Source organism: Corvus hawaiiensis, chromosome 3 (genome assembly GCF_020740725.1).
Source record: "Corvus hawaiiensis isolate bCorHaw1 chromosome 3, bCorHaw1.pri.cur, whole genome shotgun sequence".
NCBI lineage: Eukaryota > Metazoa > Chordata > Aves > Passeriformes > Corvidae > Corvus > Corvus hawaiiensis.
In genome coordinates, this window is record NC_063215.1 from 26,578,808 (window position 1) to 26,598,197 (window position 19,390).

Below are 19,390 nucleotides of genomic sequence, written 5' to 3' on the forward strand. Positions count from 1 at the left end.
TATCTAGATTTTCTCTGCCTCTGCACTAGAGTCTTGGACAGAGGATTTGGGGAATAAATCTAGGATTTGTGAGGCATATGTAAGTGGAGCCAGAGAGATTCAGAGTGTCCCAAGGGATGTGACTATGTAACTCTCCACTTAAATAAATTAATGCTGAGAGCATATTCCAGCTAAAGCAGCCCTCTGAACTTTCTTCACTGCATGATTCATGCTTTACTCACTTCAGAACCCGAGGAATTTAAAGGCCAGCTCAGAACATTTACCCTGCTATTTATAGTAAGTACAGAGGTATCTGTGCATTGTGGTCAGAACTGAAATCCAGGTGTAACCTGGATGTCAAACATTTAAAGAAGTAATAAAAAAAATGGAGAACTGTGAAACAGAAAAAATAAATAGGAATTGGGCTAGGAATTACACAAAGATATTACAAGAAAAGATTTCTGAAAAAGTCAGATCAGTAAAGGAAAAGAGTTAGACAAGGGGAAAATATGTAAATAAATATTTTGAACAAACAAAAGTTAAAAAATTATTCAAGAAGAACATTTTAGGAGGTGAAAACACTAAAACTCCAAGATATTAATACAATATGTTTGAAGACAGAATTATATGATAAGTCAATCAGGCTGATGATACATGCAGTAAGTAAGATTGTCAGTTAACAATAAGAGCTGAAAAGGGAGCCCAAAGCAGAGAAGGGACATTTTGTGCTAATCATTGCCATCCATACAGATCCAAACATCTCAGACATGAGGGATGAAAGGGGTTTGAAAGAGAGACTACATATAAGCATCACCACATTTACCCTTTTATTAGCAGATGTAGTTAAACAAATAGAGAACAACTGGGCTCTGGCAGATTAGCATTAGGCACTCTGCTAGTTAATATAACAAAAGTGGGAGTAACAACTCTGCAATGATACATATTTAGTGCAAACAAGGATTTTGTGTGTGTGTGTTGTGTATCTGTGTTGACACAGGCAGGCAGCTGGAACAAGCACAAAACCACAGTTAAAATGCAGAGGGTAAATTTATTGCCTTACCTCGCTAACTGGAAGATCCCAAGGCAACACCCTGGCAGAGACACACAAGCAGAAAGGCAAGCACTGTTAGGCTCAGTCCATCTGAGTGGAAAGGCAGGCCTGCTGCTTGCACCTATTTATCAAGGGTCTGTGCATTTGTAGTTTACCAACATGCTGTGATCTCCTCTGGGGTTTTTTTATGATCTCTGAGCTTTGACCCTCTCTCTCCCAAAACCAAGGAGCTGAAGCATGTCCATGAGAGTGCCTCCAAGTCTCTCAAAACACCGTTATCTGTTCACAGAAATGCTTCTCAAAACAGAGTATAAACAGCCATAGGGGCTCCCCACACTTTTATTCTCCGCACCCTGACATTCCCAGATGCAAGGTCACTTGAGTGAATCTACCATCCTCCTCCTCCTCCTTGCCCTTCTTCCACTTTTAACCCTTTCCTCCCAAAAGTGCGTAAATTAAGTAGCAGAACAGTTTGGGGTGTGCTGAATTTGACTGTTTGCATGGCATGATGGGGACAGTTGACAGCTGAGCATATGGATGTTGTTGTAAAACATTTGTGAGGTGGGTTGTTACAAAATCAATTATTCTCTTAAAAAGTGCTTAAAAAATCAGCCCCCAGTGGTAGTGTTACTGTGGGAGTAGTGAAAATATATTTAGAAAAAAGTAACCAAAATATAGTGAGAAATATTACCATCTGTAGGTTTCAACAGATGCATCAGGAAGAAAGTTTGAGTTTTGAATTTTGAGGGGGTTTCACTTGTCTATTTTCTTTTCCCAAGAAAATTATTTTTGTGTGAAAGGGTAAGATCTTGCATCGTAAGTTTTATTTAAGTCTAGTAATACAGTAATTAAGTCTAGTAACAGAGATGTTAATTTTGATTCTTAATTTCTGCTGAATTATTTTTATGTATCACTTTTTGCAATGCTGTTAGTGTCACCAGTAAACTGAATTTTAAAAAACCAAACAAACAGGGTAGATCTTCACCTAACTACAGACAATCTGGGGTTTAGTATTCAGCAAGAAAGGAAAAAAACCCTAGAAGTAAAACAAACAAAAGAAAACAGATGTATACATAGCTGCTGACCTGTCAAAAATCAGCAGGACGTGGCTCAGTGGAATTAGTGACGGACAGCAAACTGCACACCGTGGTTTCCAAAGGTGTGGTGCTGCTTATGTGCCAAAACCTAAAACATGAGTAGAAATTAAAATGAAAAGTAACTCTGGTGTCTGCTGTGCTCCTCAGCATTGTCACACTTCTCCTCCTCTGGTCCAGGCTGGATACAGCACTCCAAGCAAATGTGGGAACTCTGATGGAAGTCCTTGACCTGCCCTGGACAGTGCATTGCCTGTCTCTGTAAGATCTCAAGAGTGTTAACACACTGGTCAAAGCCAAAAACTCCGCCTTCTTGCAAATATTAGGAGGATGTTGGCGGCGGCACTCCTTACTCCTAAGCAGCTCATGCTGCAGCCAGGTGGTGAAGGGAAGAAATTGTGTGGGATGAGCAGTGGGTATTTGAAAAAAACGTTGCTTCGGGTTAAAGTTTTTTTAGTATATATAAAAAGATATGAACTTGATTTCGGTTAAATATTACAAAAATATGAATGCATAAAAATATATCAATAGCATGTTTTCCCCTGGAAAATTACAGAGGTGTCCTGGAGAATGAAACTTGACTTTCTATCCTGCTAAAACGTTCAGGTATTGCAGTGGCAGAGGTTTGGCTCAGGCCAAAGAGGAGATGCCATAGTTTGAGAATTAGCACGAGCATAGGATTATGCACTGTAGGCAGTTTGGATGTGGCCACCTTGTGTTCGAAGGTGGAGTGGATTATCCCGCCTCAGGTGAGCTCAGCACCACGTTTAATCTGCTAGTACAGAGGCAGGCTGCAGTTCCAGGCCGGCTTCCAGGGCAGTGTTTGTTAAAGCTGCGGTCAGATCTCTCGGGAATGTCCCAGGTGTTGCCCACAAACACGGGACTAGTGCGTGTCCTGATCCATAATCCTTTTGTTGCTCTTAAGAACTTGCCAGCCTAAACTACTGATTTTCCTCACTTTTGTTGGCACAAACTGTATGCCAGTTCTGATTTCCCAGACCTTTACGGGCCGAACTTCTTGTAAGATCATTAACCAACTTCTTGGGCAGGGGAAAATTAGCAAGTAAGTGGCATTTTGTGGCAGGGGCATAAAACAACATAACCTCAGATGCAGCAAAATGGCCAACACAGCGGCAAAAATAGCAAGTCCTGCAGTTCTCTTGGAAAAATGACAAAATTATAAAACTGTAAAACAGTGTAGAACATGACGGTGCCGAAAGCGCCCGTGCCAGGTGTGGACACCTGCCAGCACCTCCCGGCCCGCGCCGGGGCCGCCATGCCGGGTGGGGGCACTGCCAGCACCTCCCGGCCCGCCCCGGGGCCGCCATGCCGGGTGTGGGCACTGCCAGCATGGCCCCGCCCAGATCGCGGAGGCAGCCAATGGCCGCTCAGGAGGCGTGGCCATGTGCGGAAGTAGGCGGGGCCGGCGGAGCGCGGGAAGCTGGGGCGCGGGGCCAGGCGGGCACAGGTCGGGGTCCGGCCGGGCCGTGTTGGGCGGTGTCGGTCGGTCGGTCGGTCGGTCGGTCGGTCGGTCGGTCGGTCGGTTGGTTGGTTGGTTGGGAGCGTGCCAGAGGCAGTCCCGGGGCGCGGGAGATGGAGTTCTCCAGCCGAGCGAGGCAGAAGCATACGCGGCTGGCTGGAGACCGGCGGGAGCAGTACCCTCACAGCCTACAGTTTTACTTGGAGCCCCCCACGGAAAGCATCTCCCTGCTGGAGTTTGAGAGCTTTGCCATCGACCGCCTGAAGCGTGAGTAGCGTCTCTCCCTCCCTCCCTCCCTCCCTCCGTCCTTCCACCTCCCTCCTCCTCCCCCCTCTCCCCTTTCCCTTCTCCTTCCTCCCGTCCCTTCTCTAGCTCGATGCCTTGGATCCTTCCTGTCATGGCTGTGTGTATTTCTGGCGGGCCTGGATGTTCTGCTCCCCTGACATAAACGGGAGCTGGGCTGGCTGTTCATGCTGCCATGAGCTCCCGCTAAGGGAAAACGCGTTGCTTTGGGCGTTTCGGAGAGCTGAGAGAGATTTTACAATGAGGGTTCATTGTAGCTGCCGGGACTGTGTAGTTTGGTTTACACCGGGGGTTTTTATGAGCACGTTTCACTTTCTGTAGATGTTGTGACATATTTGATGGCTCAGGACTACATTTCAGATCGTTGTGCCTGGCAGCCAGAGCTTCCCCTGAAGTCCTGAAAACTGCTGGATCCAAGTTTCCGTTAGAGTTGAAACCGATGTTCTGAGACTGATCCATCAGTTAGCTGTCTCCCTTTCCTTGTTGGCAGTATGGATCCCAGAACTGGGCCAGCTGTTCAGGACTCACAGGCTGCACTTCATCCTCCATATTTCTCACCTTTTTGCTCCTCATACCACTAGAAGCAATTCCTGTGCCCTTTCCCAAGCCGTGAGAAATCGATTTCAGCATGTTGTCTCTAACATGGACCTTTTCTTTTTTTGCCCAGTGCTCAAAGTAGTTGAAAATCTTGGTGTGAGCTATGTAAGAGGTACTGATTTATACAAAACCAAGCTGGAGGCTGAGTTCCGGAAACTGAAGTTTCCCTACAGAGTAAGTAAAGATCAAAACATGGAACTTTCTTGCACTTTACTTTCTTTACGCCATTCAACAATGATGACTAAGAATAGAGGTGATGAAATGCTATTTCTAGAACTGCAGTTCGGTCGTTTTGTCAGAGGTGTATTTTTTCTTTGAAGGTATATAATTCTTTCTTTAGGGTAACCCCCTTCCTCAATAAGTTTGCATATTTTGTCTAAAAGATGAGTATTAATACACTGTTGAAGACCAATGGTAAATTGATTGTAAATTTTTAATCTGGGAGAGATTATTTCTCCAAAATAATAAGAATATGTTCTATAGGCTTTGGCTGAGGATGATTATGAGGCAAGAAGAAAAGATCATATCTCCCATTTCATACTGCGCCTTGCTTACTGCCAGTCGTAAGTACTTTTTGGATAATGCTGTACTCTTATTATTAATTTTAAATGTATACAGATACTGCAGTGCTTTATTATAGACATTACAGATGCTTTAGAGTTGCATGGCTACTAAAAAGAAGTAGGCTCAAAGAGGGGTTTTTTTGCTAGGAATCTGATTTCGACTGTGATGGAAAGGGATATGTGGAATCAGAATTAATATCTGGATTTTGTAATAACTTAAAAATTTTAGAAACTTTTGGCTTTTAAACACACAGCATTGATTTGAGTCTCGTGATATGTTTTTTTTTTTTTAATGAAAGCACATCAGTATTAAGAGTTTGTCAGTCATTTGCAGTGATTGATAACATAGTTTAACTTCTGTATATGCTAACTGTTGATAACTGACCAAAGACCTGACTATTTAAACAGGCTTTTTATTACTGTATAGAAAGCACTGTTTCTGACGGACTAAAAATGCCATCTGAGTTTGAGGTTTCCTCTACTGCCTCTGTTTTTTGTCCAAAGTCATTGCTGTGGCTGGTTACACTGCATTTTTTTGTTATGTGAAATTTCAAGCAAAAAGTTGATCTTGTAAAATGCATTGGTTTTGTTTCCCGTGTCGTTTTTGGATGAAATTAGAGGTTGTCAGTTCTTTGTTTGCAAGTAGTTTTGTTATACATTGGTGTGAAGTCTTTACTCCTTATCACTGCAGTTTTTCTAGAATTAAAACTGGCAGATATGAAGTGTGTGCTGTTTTGAATTGTTAATTCAATTGCACTTAAGACTGCAATACAGTTCATTTTAATTAGGTGAATGTGGTAGAATGCATATTATGATACTGTGATAGCTGACATGACTGAAATGCTGCTATGGATACAGACTTGTAAGCAAAACAGACAGGGAAGGTGAGCAGGAGAGATTGTGGTCTAAGCCAGGATATGGAGCTGGAATGGATGGGGCTTTTCTTTGAAATGGCTTTGGATTCCTGCTGCAGACCATCTGATCGGAGTAGGAAATAGCAGAGGCCTCAAAAGCCTGCCTCCAGATGGATGAAACCTTGCCATGACAGGCCCTGAGTGACTTTTAAACACCCTGAAATTTTCTAGATCATTCATGTCCCATCCTGTTGACCTTTCAAAAGACATCTGGGCTGTGCTGAAAACACAAAAGTTTGTCAATGTGTGTGATCAATGAGCCTGCTAGATCCATGATGCATGTACAATGGGGAACGGGTTGTGGATGTGGAGATCAATACCAGCCTTCACTGCAGTGACTCTGATAGTGTAGCTTGGAATCCTGAAAGTAGGGAGCAGATTGAATAACAAAATTGCAACTGAAATCCCTTCTGTATTCTACATATATAATTTGTGATTGTGTTTAACAAGTGAAATATTGCCTTCTTTCTAGTGCCCATGTTTGTTGTATTTTTATAAACTCCCTTAATCATACTAGTCCTGGTGATTTTCACAAGAAAATATCTTGCTTTACCTGTATTGTAAGTTTAGCAAAACCCCCTAAAAGGTAGTATCCTCAAGTAGTCTGGGGACTAAAAGGCCCCTGAAAATGTAGTGTTTTGTATTAGCGGCATTTTGAATAATCAGTTTGTCTTAATTCCAAAGCCAAAACTTTACTTTAAACATCTAGTTGTTATTTAGATTGTTTAGACCATTACTTTTTTCGTGGGAGATGAGACGCGTTGAGGGTGTTGGTAGTGACACATTTGATGAAAATTCTGCTCTTGTGGAAGGTAGAATTGTCTGATGGTGAGAATCTGACCTGGAATTCAAGAGGTTTCTATTTTTTGGTTGGTCTGTGACTTCAGGAAAATGAGTTTGGGTCAAATTTACAGAAGGCAACACAAGTCACCTAGCAAAAGCCTGAAGGTTAGGTATTGGGCTCAGGAGTGAAATTCCTGAGGCTTTGTCCACTGAACTGAGCAGGGAGGAAGACACTTGTAAATTGACAGTGGGTGGCAGGCTTGAGTGAAAAGCTGCCTCAGTCAGAAATAACCAAGGAGGGACTTGGCTAAACATCTGCCTTTGTCAGTGATGTGATCTTTACCTGCTCTACTTGTCTATAATGGCTCTAGAATCTCCTAGAATTAATGATAGATGCAAGTGCTTACTTTTTCCTCTGCAAGCTGTGTTTTTAAAAGAAGATGCTTGTGTCTTTTATCAGAGGTTATTTGACTGAAGTTCTTGCTTAGTAAATATATTGGAGATACTGTTCAAACCCTGTGTTTCAGGGAAGTATCTTAAAAATTAGGCTATAAGCAGGGCAGAAGTGGGCAGCTTTTTGAAGGTGAACCACTGTGCAGAAATGAATACAAGCTATTTTGGGCCACAGAATCAGCAGGAAAGAGCCTGGCTTTGTAATCTAGGGGGAAAGACCTCTTTAGATGGAGGAGAGGTCTTGGATAGATCTTTAGGGCACCCTTTAAACAACTTGCAAATGCCATTTTGTGTTCCTGTTTATAGATACTTGCTGATTTTGATAAAGCAGCTTTTAGTCAGTTTCCGATAGCACTTTTCTTCGAAAAGGTGGATTTAGTACTCACTCATAAAATGGAAAATAGCATTCTAAGAACTATGAGGTGAGCCTGTACCCAGTGTTCTTTATTTTCTCGAAAAGCAACTAATTTGGGGATATTTATATCGTCTGAAATTGGCCTGTTCTCAAAAAGATAAAATTGGGAGGCAAATAGAATATACTGTACTTCAAGTTTCTGTCATACTAGGTCAGAAAAATAAGGTTGGCACAAATCATTAGGTTAATTAAAGAAAGTTGTTAAGGTAGGAGTGACTGAAAAAAATGCACTTAAATAGACATAACTGCAAACTAGGTTGAATTCAGTTCCTGTGGCAGCTGTGTGTACATGTGTGTGCATTTTCCTGTGATAGTGCTTTTTTCAGTTTTCAGTTGGCCAACAGTGCCACCCAGGGGTACAAGTCAATATCGATTTTTCTTTTCTAGTCTGTCGTAGTCCTCACTTGTAAATTGGATTGTTTTGATTTGATTTTCATATGATCTGAAGTGACCAGGTCCACCATTCTGGTCAGTTAAATTTGTAAGATAGTCATCATCTCTTGACTTTCCTTCTTCTGCCTTTTGAAATCCAAGACTTTAAAGCTTATTCCTGTAAGATAGTGTATGTAAAGTCTCAAGAAGACAGTCTCATCCATACCCTTCTTTCACACCTCTTCTAATGTCGCTTAGATCTGTCAAGACCAGGAAATAGAATCATCTTGTTTCTTTTGCTTTCATGGCAGATGTAAAGGTAATTTTATCTGGATGTGGACACGACCGTGCACTTTTGCTTTTGTCTGCTGCATCTCTCGTCACTTCAGCAAACCGACTATGAAGAACCTTGAAAGTCACAGGAGCATAATTTTCATTTTACTTTCTTAAGATGGAAGAAATAAATTCTGCCTGTTCTCTTGCAGCAAAACTCTTTTTATCTAGCAAACTTTCAAACATACTTTTGTGCCTTTTTTTTTTTTTTTTTTTTTTTTTGGTTTGATTTGTGTCTGTGTCACATAACAAGGACATAAATTCTATTTCAAACTTAGCAAGGCCTATTCACTACTCCCTGACTTTTTTTTCTATTTGGTAAATTAGACCTGTGTGCTAAAATTGCTGCCTCTTATGTTGAGTAGCATTTCCTTTTGTGTGTTGTCTGTACCCATGTTCCCCTTGCTGTCTAGTCTTTAAAACTTAAACTCTGAGTAATCCTTTGGTGGTGTTGGTTGCCTAGTAAAGCAGTGATCTGGCCCATGCCTGGAGTTTTCATAAGTCAGTGTTAAGTTGTTAGAACTCTTGTATTAATTGTGGAATGTCAGCTACTAGTCTTAAATTCCAGATTTACAAGCATTTGCATGCCTTTTCTAAAGTACTTCTATGTTCATGCTTCCTAACAAATATTCTGATTTTTCCTACCCCTCCTTGGATTGAAGATTATTTCTATTCCAACCCCAGCCCCTCAAGTGCTGTTCCGTATATGAAAGAGACTGTTCTTTTATACTATTTTTATAGTTGGGAATCTATGAACTGGTTTAAACTGTTGAGTAATCTGCATACCAGAAAGTTAAGTGGCAAAAAATGAGGAGATATTCTTAACATCTACACTTCAATGACCTGCAACTCCCTCAGCTTCAGCAGCAACTTGGTTAGTTATCTAATGGCAGTGACATTGCTTTTCAGTTAAGCTTGGGGTTTTGATAATAAGTATTATTACTTAGTGTGAGTTTGAGATGAGAGTGTACAATTTTTTTCATGTGAATATTGAGTAAAAAATAGGATTTGGCTCTAGAAATGATGTAAATAATGCCCTAATGATGATGATCCTAGGAAAGTCAGTTTTAAAGTATATGCTGGACATACACAGTAGCGTGAAGTCAGCTCATCAGCTACTTTGTTAGATGTAGGAAGAATCCAGATAGGTGCGTGTATAGGTATTGCAGCTGGTGAGGGGGTCGGTAGCTCTGACCCAGGAAGGGGTGACCGGTCCCAAAAGGAATCGCCTTCCCACGGTCCAGTGTCTTCCCTCAGCTGCTGGCAGGAGGGCCCTTGCAGAGGCTGTCAGCTCTTTAGTGATTATCAGCTCGTGATTCCAGCTCAGCTCTGCAGGGCAGCCTCCAGGCCAGACCAGACCAGACCAGACCAGAGAGACGAGAGGCTCGTGTGGCTGGTTCCGCACGAGGCAGCTTTATTGGTCCATACTCCGGCGAAGGGGAGCTATGGGCGAGCATCTGTGCTCATAGGGGCAGAGGGCTAGCTTTTATAGGGATACAGGGAATGAGTCTCAGAGGGTAAAGGCCAATGGGTTACAAGGGATCTGCATAGGGTCTCCTAGAGGATTCTGGGTCTGACTTTTCTCGCTGTGACCAAAGAAGTGGTTGCCTTTCCAGGGAGTCCTGCTGGGTGATTACCCAATCTCAGCAGACATCCCTCCAGGGCAGGGGCTGGGCATACCCCACATATAAGAGATAAAGTAATATTTTCTTGTTATGGTAACTTAAATGGGTAGGTGGGATTATAGCCTTTGATCTGCTTTCCTGAAGAAAAGGAACAGGCTGGCTGGTCTCCAAAGCAGTTATACATAATCGTGTTTGTGGTTTGCTTGGTTTTTGTGTGTGTGTGTGTGGTGGTGTTGTTTTGTTTGGTTGGTTTTCCCCTAGGAAAACAAATGCAGTGTAAATCTAGGAAAACAGAAAAAATTGACACATCCCAGGATTTTACTACTGTCCAAGATGGCCACAGAAGAGCTGCAACAGATCAGTTATTAAAGCATTAACTTCCATTTTAAGTTGCACAGATTATTATTACATCCCAAGCACTGAAACTGTCCACAGGATTATATTTTACAAAGCACATTAACAGCCTTTCCATCTGGAATTACCGTGAAAAATAATTGCTTTTCTTCAAGCCGTATTTCAAGCAGAGGTTTTGTCACAAAACCACAAACAACTCTGTTGTGATTCACACATTCCCTTATGGGAAAAGATGCTTAAATATTGTAAAGAGAACATATAAGAGTGCAGTATTTCTGTGCTCTGTGAATTCCAGTGGCAGTGGCCCACAGGGTAGCTCTCAGAGTACAGTTTAAGAGAGTGCCCTGTGGTAGTAAGAATGCATTATTTGCATTCTGTGCTTGCACATACAGGGTGGCTTTTGGTACTGGCACTCTGGTACCTACTTGCTGTAGCTTTGAGTAATGTGCTGCTGCCTGGGAATCTGAGCACTAGGATGTGAAGAGTTACATGAGTGCTTAGAGTACTTGGATTGGCTTCAGTGTTGTTTTATTCTGTCTTCTGACTCCTGTTTCTGTGTTCCTGTTTGTTCTCCTGTTCACCTGCAGTTGGTAAACCCCTTTTTCTCTTTGTCAAGAGTTAGATGTGCTATTTGTGTTCCTCACCCAATTTCATTGCCGTATATTTTCCTTTTGCCTGTTTCCAGTCTGTTTGTTGCCTAGAACAGAGTGCACTATTGTCATACTATCTGAGATGTATGTGTGTTTCTTCAGCTAGAGATACACCAAAAGTGAGAATTAAAAGAAGTAGCCTTCAAAATATATTTGCCTCATCACATTAATTGTGACATTAATTGTACAATGAAGAAGTATTGTGCCATGTTGTAGAAAAAAGCTGTCCTTTAAATACCAAGAGAGCATGTTAACTACAATTGAATATTTTTATCCAAAAAGTAAAAAGTATTGTCTCTCCACAAGTCTTTTCTGATTGAGTGTGCATTACTGAAGCTTTCCTGCTTTCACTTCCAAGCTTCTCAGTTTGTGAGTCACATGCCAAAGTCAGCATCACTGATGTGTTCACTGGGTTTGAGGTCTAGTTTCCAAGCAAAGAAATAATGCGTATTCAGAAAATGTATTTTTTTTTTACTATTTTTATTGCAGTGAGGATCTCAGGCGATGGTTTCTTCAACAAGAAATGGATCTCTTCCGATATCGCTTCAATGAACTAACTGAAAATTTAAGGCAGAAATTCCTGGAACATGTTAACTTATCATTTGAAGGTGTAAGTATGTTCTGTATTTATGTTGCACATGCCTGTTGTTTTTTAAAATTCTCATTAAGATAGTTTTAGCAATTGTGTTTGAAAAATAGTGCAGTTACGGTTTTAAAAAAACCCAACCACACAGAACTTCTGAATTTGGAGAATAGTGTGCATGAGGACTGAGTGATAAAATTGATTGAGTGAAAAACAAGAGAAGCTCAGTCTGCTTCAGTCTACAAACACAAGTGAAAAAAGATGTGATTACACAGGTAAGTTAAGGTTTACAAAAGCTGATAGGTATTTTTGAATCAAAATTTCGGGTGGATTAGATCATAGGCCAAAGAATGGTTTGGGTTGGAAGGGACCTTAAAGATCATCTAGTTCCAAATCTGTCTTGGTTTGAAAGACAGGTGTCTGCTAAGGAAGGCAGGGGCCTCCCTTGGAATGGAAAATCCAACCCCCTTCCCTCCGAATTATTATTATAATTTTGAAAGTAAGGGGCTCTCAGGCAAAGATATGAGAAATAGGAATAACAGTTCATTGCTAGTATATATAACAAGGCAATAATACAGAAACACTGGCTTAAATTGCCGGAGTCAGGATACAACCTGACACGCTGCCGGCTGGGGTGGTGGTAGCAGTCTGATTAAGTGGTGGCTGAAGTCCTGTTTGAAGTGATAGATGTGGTTCTGTTGAAGGGGTGATCCTGTAGAAGGGTCTGGTCTTCCTCAGAAGGTCCAGTGGTAGTTATCTAGCTCTTGTCGTCTGGGAATCCAGTAGGTAAGGCTGACTGTGGTGTTCCAAACCTCAGATTATATCCAGGATGGAATGCTTGGTTGCTCCCCCTGGGTGGGGCATGTCACACTGGGATGATGTAACTTTGAGTCATGCAGTGAAGCTGGATGGCCCATTGACAGAAGATATCTCTCCAGAGGGAGTTATCAGGGATGTGTCACAAAACAGATAAAGAACCCTGCCCCACCTGGTTTTAACGGATGATGATAGAATACATACTTTTGGTTACATTTTACATTGTAACCTAAGACAAATTCCCTGCCATGGGCAGAGACACTGTCCGGTAGACGAGGTTGCTCCGAGTCCCATCCAACCTCGCCTTGAGCACTTCCAGCAATGGGACATCCATGACTCCTCTGGGCAGCCTATTCTAGAACATCACTGCCCTCACAGTAAAGAATTTTGTCCTAATCTAAACCTACTCTCCTTCAATTTGAAGCCATTCCCCCTTGTCCTGTCACCACGTGGCCCTTGTGAAAAGTCCCTCTCCATCTTGTAGGCTCCTTTCAAGTACTGGAGGCCACAATTAGGTCACCCCAAAGCCTTCTCTTTTCCAGGCTGAGCAATCCCAATTCTCCCAGCCTTTCCTAATACAAGAAGTGTTCTGTCCCTTTAATCATCTTGGTGGCCCTCCTCTGCACTCATTCCAACAGGTCCATGTCCTTCCTGTGCTGAGGACCCCAGAGCTGGATGCAGCACAGCAGATGGGGTCTCACTAGAGTGGAGTAGAGGGGCAGAATCACAGAACTGTTAGGGTTGGAAGGGACCTCTGGAGATCATCCAGTCCAACCCCCCTGCCAAGTCAGGGTCACCTAGAGCAGGTTACATGGGAACACGTCCAGGTGGATTTTGAATGTCTCCAGAGAGGGAGACTCCACAACCTCCCTTGGCAGCCTGTTCCAGTGCTCTGCCACCCTCAGCATAAAGAAGTTCTTCCTCATGTGGAGTTGAAACTTCCTGCATTTTAGTTTATGGCCATCAGTCCCGTCCCTTGCCCTGCTGGCCACTATACTTTTGATGCAGCCCAGGATACAGTTGGATTTCTGGACTATGAGTGCGCATGGCCGGTTCATGCCCAGCGTCTCCTCCACCAGCACCCTCCGAGTCCGTCTCGGCAGAGCTGCTCTTGATCTGTTCATCCCCCAGCCTGGATTGATACCAGGGATTGCCCTGATCCAGGTGCAGAACCTTGCCCTTGTTAAACTGTGTGAGATTCCCATGGGCCACTTCTGGAGATTGTCCAGATCCCTCTGGATGCTGTCCTGTTGTTCAGGTGTGTCAACAGCACCACTCAGCTCAGTGTCATCTGCAGACTTGTTGAGGGTGCATTCAATCTCTTCACCTATGTCGTTAATGAAGATATTAAATAACACTGGTCCCAGTCCTGAGGGACACCACTTGTCACTCATGTTCATCAGGACTCTGAGCCATTAAGCACTACCCTCTGGATGTAGATGTCCAACCAATTCCTTATCCATCTAATGGTTCTCTCATTACATCCAATTCTCTCCAGTTTGGAGAGACAGATCTTGTGGACTGTGTCAAAGGCTTTACAGAAATGCAGATAAATGTCATCTGTAGCCCCTCCCTTGTCTGCTGATGTAGTCACTCCATCATGGAAGGCCACTAGTTTGGTCAGGCAGGACTTGCCCTTGGTGAAGCCATGCTGGCTGTCCCAAATCACCTTCCTGTTAGCCATGTGCCTTAGCACAGCTTCTAGGAGGATCTCTTCCATGATCTTTCAAGGCACAGAGGTGAGGCTGACTCATTGGTAGTTCACAGGGTTTTCTCTAAGCTTTTTAAAGGTGGGTACAATGTTTGCCTTTTTCCATTCACTTGGGACTTCTGACTGCCATGACTTTTCAAATATCAGGGGGAGTGGTGTGGCAACTACATCATTCAATTCTCTCAGGACTCTGGGATGCATCTTACGTCCCTAGTTTGTGTTCTTCAGATAAGAACAGTCTGTGTTCTTCATGTAAAGTCTTATCTGCCTTGTCTGGCCATCTCGGCCAAATAACACTCATGTTAAAATTACCTTGCTTTCTTGGTGAATTGTGTGGTAATTCACCCTAAATGTTTCAGTAATAAGAAAGCAATGGCTGTGTTTGATCCTTACGTCAATTGTATGTGCAATTTGTTCTCATCACATTATTGACTTCAGTTGAAAAATAATTGTGGCCAAAATATGTCTTTGTTCATAAACTTTGCTCTAGAACCTTTACTATCTACTAACTACTTTTAAGATGTGGCTTTTTGCTATAGAAACTGCAGCAAACTACAGTGACTTGGGGACTTTGTACATTGTTCCATTTGTGAACACTGACATCTGGAAAACTATGTGGAAATGGAAGATAAGTGCATTCAATGAATGCTTATGATAACTGTTCAGGACATACTTAAAATTTAATAATTCAATTATGAAAATCCTGTATGGATTGCTCAAAAATGTAGCTTTCTGTGTTATTGTCTCCATGGGGACACATGGTTTACATGTTTGTGCATGCCAAAAACCATTTTGATTCTTCTTGTTTGTGCATATTATATGAGTTACTGGAGCTATAGGTGTATAACCAAGATCATGATTTAGCTTAAATAATGAAAAACTAAAGGCTGGTGTTAAATACAGTAGCTACAAATTGTGGTTAAGGACTTACTTATAATTTTAAGAGAAATGATGTACAATTAAATAAGTTTCATTGTAACATAGACTTTATACATGCACATACATGTAAATTATCCTATTTTCTTTTAATAGCTAATTTGATTTTTGCCCGTTAAGTACATGCTATGGAGAATGCAGAATATAAGTTGTCCAAAATTCTGTAAATGCTCTAATTTCACAGTTGTTGCTTTCTCATTAGAAGTTAGATTCAAAACTTTTTCCCTTTTGACTTAAACTCATTCTGTTTCTTTTGACAAGTGATGAAAAACCTTGAAAATGCAAAATCTGTTTAGACAACTGTTGTTGGTGTTTTAGGGATATTACAAAAGAGTTCCTGCTGTTATGTACTGCTTTGTTTGTCTGAGTGGATTAAAGGAAAATGTCTAATGCAGTGTCTGCATTAATGATTTTAACAATATTTCACACTGCAGCTATGAACTGTTTCTTTAGGAAACTCCAGCTTTTGCCCATAGCTCTCATTGTAAACTTGAGTTAATAAAAATTAATGTGCAATCATCACTCTACTGAAAAAGCCTTTCTCTTAAAATACTGCGTATTAGAAGAACTTAAATATTCTAAGATGTGGCTGACATACATTATATGTTGCTGGATTGAAATATCTGGGATCAGTGCATGTTGGTAAAATAGGATTTGTATGTTAAGAGTAACAGAGGCTTTCCTGTGTCATTGAGAGACTTATTAGAAATGCCATTCTCTGGTTCAACAGACCTTTCAGTGAGAGGTGTGTTTGTGGAGCTGTATTTCTGTTGCTTATTCCCCAGCCTCATATTCTTCTGTCACGGTTTCAGCATTCAGGCTTGTATGGATAAATTAATGTTTGCGGGTTGCTGGAAATAGCTAGGAGTAGGGCTTGGTTCTGTGCTACTGAATGTGCCTTCAATATGTCAAAATGATTAAGAAGGTATTACTTTCTTACTCCTGTTGAGGCAACAAAGCATCATTTCATTGAAAATCTACTTCCCTGCTTCTACTTCCACCCCCTGCTTCCAGTTCTCATGGGAATTTAGGCAAAACTAATCCTTCCTTGCACTATCATGTATAAAACATTTGAATATTACTAAGGAATTCCATATGTATATGAAACAGGTCTAAATGCTATGAAGCTATGTAGAGGCCACTACAAAAGTAAGGGCACTCTAAAAGCAGTATTCTTTTTCTCAATGTTCTATTTGTAAAAGGCTTTAAGAAGAAAATTAGGATGAACTATTCTTTTTATGCTTCTCTGTTAGAAGTTACAATGTTTTTATGCCTTACTGTGGCATGAAACAAGATAGAAATCAAACTTCATGCTCTACCAATTAGAAAAGGGGATGGTCTTCAGAAACAGGAAGGAAGTTCTGATGTTACAATCCATTTTCTATATGGGTAAATGGATATTATGGAACTTTCAATTGCTTATGATGCACTAAGAAACTTCTAGTTAAATTTCTTCAAAGAGAAGAGAGGTGCCTTGCGTTTTCTAGATAATTTTTCTGGTTTCAGAACTGTAATCTGAGAAAGGCCAGAGCTGCTAAAGCTTGACCTTGACGTAGTCTGGTGTAGCAATGTTAACAATTTTAAGAACCACTATAAGAAGTGATTCTCAGTATTTATTAAAAGAACTGGTCAGCTCTTTTGTGGGGAGCAGGAATAATTGGATTGCCTTGTACAGTTTTGTCACAGTTGTCTTCATTTACAGTGCTGACAAAGTGAACCTAAAATTGAGAATTCAATAACTGTCACCTCTCACCTTCTCGTGTTTGTCTACATGCATGAGGAAGTGAGACTTATATAATATTCTGCAGGGGATTTTCAGACTAATTTCTGAGATTTTGTAAATTATGCATTGAGAATTATTGCTTTATAGAATCAAGAAATCTTCGATCCCACCAATGGATAATACTTAAGAAGTTGTTAAGATCTTTATATATTTAAGATCTTTGAATACTTAATAAAATGATCTTATTTAGCAAATTTTTGAAAGAAAGAAGTTGTTAGCAACTAGAAGGAAAAAATACCAGATTTGAAAGGTTTTTTTTTAATATGAAGGTCAGCTGTAGAGAGTTTGATATGATAGTAGCTCTGATCTCATGATTAAATAAATTTTTAATCAAGAGCTTTCTGAAATTAAAAACAGAAATGAAATTTAATGAAAACTAATGTTTTAATTTTTATAATAGGATTTCCTATGTCATGTGGCTGACATTTGTATTGCTGAAGGAGCAAAATATGTGGCACAGGGCTTATTAAAATTAGTAAATTCCTGCTCTGGGGAGTTTTACCTGATGATGAAGATGCCCTTCACTTGAAAAAGGAAGGCTATAAACTTCATGGTACTCAAGATAAACGTGATGATTTCAGTATGGTGAAATGTCTGAACATGTATAGGATTATTCCAATTCAAAATTTTTACCATGTTTGTGATTAAAAAATAAGCCTCTCTACTGTGGATACAATATTGCTGCTAGCAAGAATTTTATTGCTTCTTTCTAAGCCCGTGGGATACTTTTCTCTCTCACGGAAGATAATGGCAGAACTTCTATAAACGATGAACACCTGTGACCTTGTAGAACTGTGTTTATAGTACAGTAGAAAAATATTTTGACAATGGATGTTTAGGATTTTAGCCAATCCACCCAAGGGGTGGCTGATCCTTTGTCCAATTAGACTATGAAGGAAAAAGTCTATAAAAGAGTGTAAAATAATTAAATAAATCAATCTTGCTGCACAATTCTTGCCTGTTGGATCTCTCCTCTCCTCCCTACGGCTGCGGGATACAGTAATACTCTACATTTAGTATAAATCATGGAAATTTGAAGGTTAGGTAAGTTCTTCCTTGGAAAGTTTTTACAAAGCTGGTACTGGATTAAGTTAGTCCATCTTTAGTATTCTGTAAGAATACTAAAGTATTTAGTCTTCTGGGACCTGGATTTCTTGGAAAAAAAAATGAAGCTTGATTTGAGTTTGTATTTGAGACACTTTTTGAACTACTAACATATAGATTGCATTTTAATCACTTGTAGGAATAGCTTTGGCCAGTCTCTTCTCTGACAAGTGTGGAAGATGGCTGGACTGGTGCTGCCCAGCCTAGTGGAACATTGCTTTGGTGCTCAAAATTTTACAGTAGTCTGGAATATTGTTGTTTACACCTACCAATTTATGCCAGCATGAGGAAGGGGTAGAGTGCATGGTATTGAATAAAATGTCGAGAAAGGAAGAGGGTAGAAGGAAAGCAAGAATAAATCTCTGCTTTAAGAGTATTTTCCCCTGATACATGGATTGGTTTTTTATCATAGTAAAAGGAGGATAATGGAATAGTTCTGAAGGTATTTCAGAATGTTTTTAGTCTGTTCTACACTTCAGGTATTAAAAAAAAAAAGGGAAGAGAAAAGGTTTTTAAGGGACAGTACTCCCCTCATCCAGATAAATATGGAAGCTTTTTATGTATGGCATGTAATTTTCAGCACTCATGGCCTATTAAATAATCCAGGTGCAAAGTCAGTCACGTAGGGAGCATCGGAAACCCTTAAGCAGCACTCAAGAGGAGTAAATGCTGACATTTAAGGTGACAGAGCCCATCAAATATAATATGCAAACACAGGTGTGCAGTTGAGATTTGCATCAATTTAGGATATTAAAGTATTAAAATCTTACTATAAATGAGTAATTACATCAATGATGCCTGACAGTTTCTGGCAGTAAAAGGTGCTAACAGATTTAAAGATATTTAAAGGGAAATTTGTGAATATTTTAAATATTAAAGTCATTGAAGAAAATATTTTAATCTCAAAGTAAGTTGTTCAGTATATGAAGGAATTATATAAAATAAATGGTTTTACCGGTAAGTGATACTTGGGCTTCAACTACAAAGTTGCTCTTGACATGGTCAGAAATAGCTCCTTTGAAGCCCTTAATCTGAGTTTCAGCCTTTTGTCTGCTTTGCCTTGCATAATTTTAACTCTCCAAGACCTGCCACTTGTTCTTAGACATCAAATGGAAGATCTGTCCTTTCAGCATCTGCAGCTGTAGGTCTGTGATACGTCTTGTTTTGATTTGGAAGATATAATGAACTTATGGGTCCTTTCCACTTGGTTCTTCTGAAAACTTGCCACAAAACCTGTTCACCTTAACCAGTCACACTTTGTCTCTCCCTGGGGTTGGTCCTAGGGTCTCTTCTGCTCAGGTGGACCAAAATGTTCTGTGGTTGTGTTCAAAGTGCTGTGTGTGGTAGGTTTTTTTTTTTTTGTGGGTTTTTTTTTTTTTTTTTTGGTTTTGGTTTTGGTTTTTTTTTCCTTGAACACTTTCAACAGCATTTTGAAAATGACAGTCGTTTCACTTGCCTTGTCTGTGAAAATGTCACAGCTCTGCTTGCAAC

The 19,390-nt window shown here is 40.6% G+C and overlaps 1 protein-coding gene across 2 annotated transcripts in view; it reads left to right on the forward strand.

Annotated features, from left to right (window-relative positions):
- Nucleotides 1-579: 579 nt before the first annotated feature.
- Nucleotides 580-19,390, forward strand: part of PRIM2 (DNA primase subunit 2) — a 101,676-nt gene continuing 82,865 nt past the window's right edge. The window contains exons 1-5 of one of the 2 annotated variants that reach the window (XM_048299175.1): nt 3,630-3,635; nt 3,688-3,871; nt 4,575-4,678; nt 4,988-5,067; nt 11,456-11,576. In XM_048299175.1, coding sequence (XP_048155132.1) covers nt 3,718-3,871; nt 4,575-4,678; nt 4,988-5,067; nt 11,456-11,576 — 459 coding nt within the window. In that variant the 5' untranslated portion in view covers nt 3,630-3,635; nt 3,688-3,717. Of the gene's footprint in view, nt 3,872-4,574; nt 4,679-4,987; nt 5,068-11,455; nt 11,577-19,390 lie in introns of both variants that reach the window. The other variant, XM_048299174.1, reaches the window with a different exon arrangement.